At 46.2% G+C, this 4,885-nt stretch overlaps 1 protein-coding gene across 1 annotated transcript; it reads left to right on the top strand.

The window, feature by feature from the left end:
• Positions 1-3,128: 3,128 nt before the first annotated feature.
• LOC129925069 (histone-lysine N-methyltransferase, H3 lysine-79 specific-like) lies at positions 3,129-4,160 on the top strand. The gene has a single exon (XM_056023412.1). It carries the CDS (start codon positions 3,129-3,131, stop codon positions 4,158-4,160), a length of 1,032 nt encoding a protein of 343 aa, XP_055879387.1.
• The last annotated feature ends 725 nt before the right edge of the window (positions 4,161-4,885 follow it).

Raw genomic sequence — 4,885 nt, 5'->3', positions numbered from 1 at the left:
TCGCCTTACTGCCTTCCAAACCGCTCTAGCAGAAGTTTTGGCATCCAGTCTGCCGACAAAACTTCTCCAGGAATTCCTTTTGGCTGACCGTATGGTTTGTCTAGCCTTTGCTCTAGCTATCCTGAATAGCTTTAGGTTTTCCTGGGAAGGATTCTTTATAAATGCAGCCAGTCGTTTTTTCCTATCACCAATAGCACTTTTGCAAGCTGTATCAAACCATGGTTTGCTAGGCCGTTTTGGATTTGCAGAGGTTAGGGGTACAACTTTCCTGGCTATACTTAGTAGCTTGCTAGCAAAGGTATCAGCTGGGTTCTGTTCATGGAGGATATTTTCTGTGATATCCTCAGAGCATCTTTTTTGGAATTGTTCCCAATCGGCCTTATTCAGTTTCCACCGCTGAGGTCGTCCCAATGAAGGGAGATTGTTAGTAATGATGATTGGGAAGTGATCACTTCCCCGTAGATCATTGCTAACTGACCATTTAAAATCGTCCAGAAGTCCGGGGACGCATACGGTGAGGTCAATGCATGTGAATGATCCAGTTCCTGGGTGCAAGTAGGTCGGTGATGCATCATTAAGTATGCATAAATCATGTTGGAGGAAGATATCCTCCAGCATACGACCTCTTGTGTCGGTATTGTTGGATCCCCACATGGTGTTATGGGCATTGAAATCCCCAAGGATTAAATAAGGCCGGGGGAGTTGTTTCAATAGGTCCTCCATGTCTGTTTGGTTTAATGGAGCGCCTGGTGGTAGATACAGGCTGCAGCAAGTGATAACCTTGTGAAGGGTTATCCTAGCTGCTACGGCCTGTAGTGTGGTCTGTAGTTCTACCCTCTCATGGGGGATGCTATCCTTCACAAGGATACAGACTCCACCTGATGCTCTCTCTGCATCCTCAACATTCTTGGTGTAAGCAAGGTAGCTTCGGAAGCTGATGCAATCTTTTAGAAATGTTTCCTGTAAGCAGACAGCTACAGGAGTCTCAGAGTCCATCAGTAGCTGCATTTCCTCGTAATTGGCCTTGAGGCCTCTACAATTCCACTGTACAATTCTGGAATCCATGGCTTATTCTAGATGACCTACTTGGAGCTATTTGGCCTTGGGAGGCCCCCGGAGGGGTTTCCCTTTATTCCAGTGACCTTGGTATTTTTATTCTTGAGTTTGGATGGAGAGGAGGACAACCCCCTTTTGGGGGAAGTCTTTCTCTCTGGAGAGGGGAGATCCCTCTGGTTAGAGCGGAGGTTATTTCCTCCTCTCTCACCTCGGGCATCCTCTCCGCTTTGATTTCTCCCCTTAGGGAGTTGGTCAACCTCTAACTCAGTAGAGGTTGGGGTGTCTGGCTGGGTTCTCTGAGGAGAACCTGTGTCAGACATGATGTCTCCGGGTTCTCCCGGAGTATTGGTTTTGACATGCTGCTCAGTCTCCATGCTCTCATCAGCGAGCACAGAGAACCTGTTCTTTAGCATGACAACAGGGCTTTCTTGTTTCTTCAGAGGTGTTTTCTTTGGCGGTGTTTTCTTCTGAGTTGGGGGAGGAGGAGGGGGTGGTGGGGTCAATGTGTCCGTCTGTGTGGCTATGGATCTTCCTTTCTTAGCAACAGCCTGGGCGTAGTCTTTGTCAAGCCGAATTGGCCCTTGGGTAGGGCCAGTACAGCCGATTTCGCCTGGCTAAAGGTACATTCGTTTCTTGCCTTGTACTCCTGCACGGCAACCTCCTGTTTCCACACAGGGCAGTCCTTGGAGTAGGCTGAGTGGCCAGCTTGACAGTTTGGGCATTTGAACTGGGCTGTGCAGCCCTTGTCCTCATGACCCTCTCCAGCACATCTGGCACACACAGTGTTCCTCTTACAGACTGCCGCGCCGTGTCCATAACCCTGGCACTTGAAGCACCTCATGGGGTTAGGTATGTAGGGCCTCACTGGAACTCGTAGGTATCCTGCCTTCACATACTCTGGCGGTGTCCTAGTTCCGAATGTGAGGATAATAGTGGCGGTTTTGACCTCCTCACCCTCCCTGCGCCTGGTAATGCGCCGGGCATGGGTGACTCCTTCAATGCCCTCCACTATTTCCTTCTCGGAACATTCCAGTAGGTCCCTAGAGCTGATTACACCTCTGCTGGTGTTCAGACTCTTGTGTGGCATGACTTCCACTTGGAGATCACAGAGTCTTCTGCATCTTAAAAGCCCATCAGAGTGTGTCTTGCTGTCTACTTCTACAAGGAGTTCCATTGTTTTGTGTAGCTTAGACACACTCTTGGGCTCTCCCACTACTGACTTGAGTCCCTTATAGATAATAAAAGGGCTCAACTTGGTCAGGCTTTTTCCCTCCTCTGTGCATCTAACCACCAGAAATGATGGCCAGGTGGCACAGCTTTTTGGGACCTCCTCTTTTTTATTGTCAATTCGTCGTTTTGTGTGTGTTTTTTTGTCCATATATATTTTGGTTAATTCGGCACCTGTGCTCCCCACCCGCCATCGAGTCCAACAAGGGGACGGGCCATTCGGATGTCCAGAATGAGCCCGCCAGGGCTACACAGGTGCTATACTCAGTCAGCTGCTACATCGGACATGTGTCCGATACAGCAGCTCCCTGATTGACCCTCCAGCCACCGCCCTCCAGCATAGGTCGACGACCTATGCTGGTAGCTCGGCATGACCAGCCGGTTGACCCAGAGCGGGCCATCTGGGTCTCAGGTCTAGGGGAACTTGGAGCCAAAGTATTGTGTTGTTGTGGTTTATCCTCAGATAGCCACCACTCAAACACCAGGATCTCTTTATCCCCCCTTACCCGTCGCAGTCCACGGCAAACGGACTGGTCTAGGACGTAGTGAGAATTTAAAGTTAAGGAGACAGTGTGATGATCAATGAAGGCAGACTTAGGAAAAGAGGAGGCAGACACAATGATAGAAAAGAAGTAGGGCACTTTTGAGCTCCAAAAGTGCTAAGGAAAGAGGAGCGCAGTTTAACGTCATGTCTCGGGACGATATGTATAGGGTTAGGGTTTACTGGGCACTAGGGTTAGGGTTTGAAAAAAAATCGCCCCCCCCCCACTTCAAAGTTCTGGATCCACTAGTACTCGTAGAAGGTAACGAGATAAACATTTTCTAGACGTACGTTGGTGCATAGCATGGGGAAGAAGGAAAGAGAAACAGAGCGCTTGGGGAAGAAGGAAAGAGAAACAGAGCGCTTGGGGAAGAAGGAAAGAGAAACAGAGCGCTTGGGGAAGAAGGAAAGAGAAACAGAGCGCTTGGGGAAGAAGGAAAGAGAAACAGAGCGCTTGGGGAAGAAGGAAAGAGAAACAGAGCGCTTGGGGAAGAAGGAAAGAGAAGCAGAGCGCTTGGGGAAGAAGGAAAGAGAAACAGAGCGCTTGGGGAAGAAGGAAAGAGAAACAGAGCGCTTGGGGAAGAAGGAAAGAGAAACAGAGCGCTTGGGGAAGAAGGAAAGAGGAACAGAGCGCTTGGGGAAGAAGGAAAGAGAAACAGAGCGCTTGGGGATGAAGGAAAGAGAAACAGAGCGCTTGGGGAAGAAGGAAAGAGAAACAGAGCGCTTGGGTAAGAAGGAAAGAGAAACAGAGCTCTTGGGGAAGAAGGAAAGAGAAACAGAGCGCTTGGGGAAGAAGGAAAGAGAAACAGAGCGCTTGGGGAAGAAGGAAAGAGAAGCAGAGCGCTTGGGGAAGAAGGAAAGAGAAACAGAGCGCTTGGGGAAGAAGGAAAGAGAAACAGAGCGCTTGGGGAAGAAGGAAAGAGAAACAGAGCGCTTGGGGAAGAAGGAAAGAGAAACAGAGCTCTTGGGGAAGAAGGAAAGAGAAACAGAGCTCTTGGGGAGAACGTTAGAGAAGCAGAAAGGGTCAGAGACAGAAAAAGAAGAAGCAGAGCGGGGACAAGTTAGAGAAGTGGAACGTGTAAAGAGAGAAAAGAGGAAGATAGTACAAATACATTTGGAGAAGATGAAGATAAAGGTGGGTGTAAGTGTACTCAATAATAGCGCCAACATGGAGACTCGAAGTAGTGCTGCTGCTGCTGCATGGATTAAAAGGAAGATACAACCGTTTGCGTGGAGGACAAGGACGACATCAGTGACTACTTCACACGTTTTGAAATTAAGCTTACGAAGTTTAATGTCCGAGACTACTCGATTCATAATAGCTACCAAGTGTTGAAGAAGGAACTGTTCAATGCATATGGACACAACGGTTCAACAATTCGTAAAAACTTTTTACTTCCAATACTATGAGATTCAAGATTCACAACAATGATATACGAGGTATAGATGGACCCCCGAAATATAGTGTGCATTATTACAATATAGCTCGTGTAGGAGTATGATTCAATAGGGTTTCTTGGACTAGTCCGTTTCGTTTCTTTGATTAAAAAGTATTGGGCCGGAAGTCGCTTTTTTCCCTATATATCTTTGTATTTTTCAGTTCTCTTTTTAAATTAAACTGACATTATTATGCTATAATTTTAAGTGTACCTGATAGAGAAAAAAATTCTGCACAAAAATACCGGTAGTTGGGATATAACCCGATAGAGGCTATAAAAAGAAAAGACCTGAAACTAGCGCGTGAAACTACACATTTACAGTACTTTATTTGATGAGTATTTTACCCAAGATTTGTCTTGTTTTTTTAGGACTAGCTTATTTCATGCACCCGGCATTTTCCGATACACAATTTCATAGTAAAATATTGGTCCTAAATAATGCTATGTTTATAAACAAAAAATCGCATGGCTGCATTATGATGAATGTATGTGTTAGTTCAATATATTTTATATTACTAGGTAACTATAAATAACCGCATAATTAGACGTTTAATTTTTTTTCTGTTAGATAAAGTCATATGGCAAATTTTTGTTTATATCCTAATTCTAAAAAGGAATAATA

The sequence above is a fragment of the Biomphalaria glabrata genome, chromosome 3 (assembly GCF_947242115.1).
Source record: "Biomphalaria glabrata chromosome 3, xgBioGlab47.1, whole genome shotgun sequence".
Lineage (NCBI taxonomy): Eukaryota > Metazoa > Mollusca > Gastropoda > Planorbidae > Biomphalaria > Biomphalaria glabrata.
The sequence above is the reverse complement of the archived record's forward strand: the minus strand, read 5'-3'. Positions and strand labels throughout refer to the sequence as shown.

Bases quoted from the DNA above. Each gene is read 5' to 3' on its own strand.
- LOC129925069 (XM_056023412.1), top strand. From the start codon at position 3,129: ATGGGGAAGAAGGAAAGAGAAACAGAGCGCTTGGGGAAGAAGGAAAGA.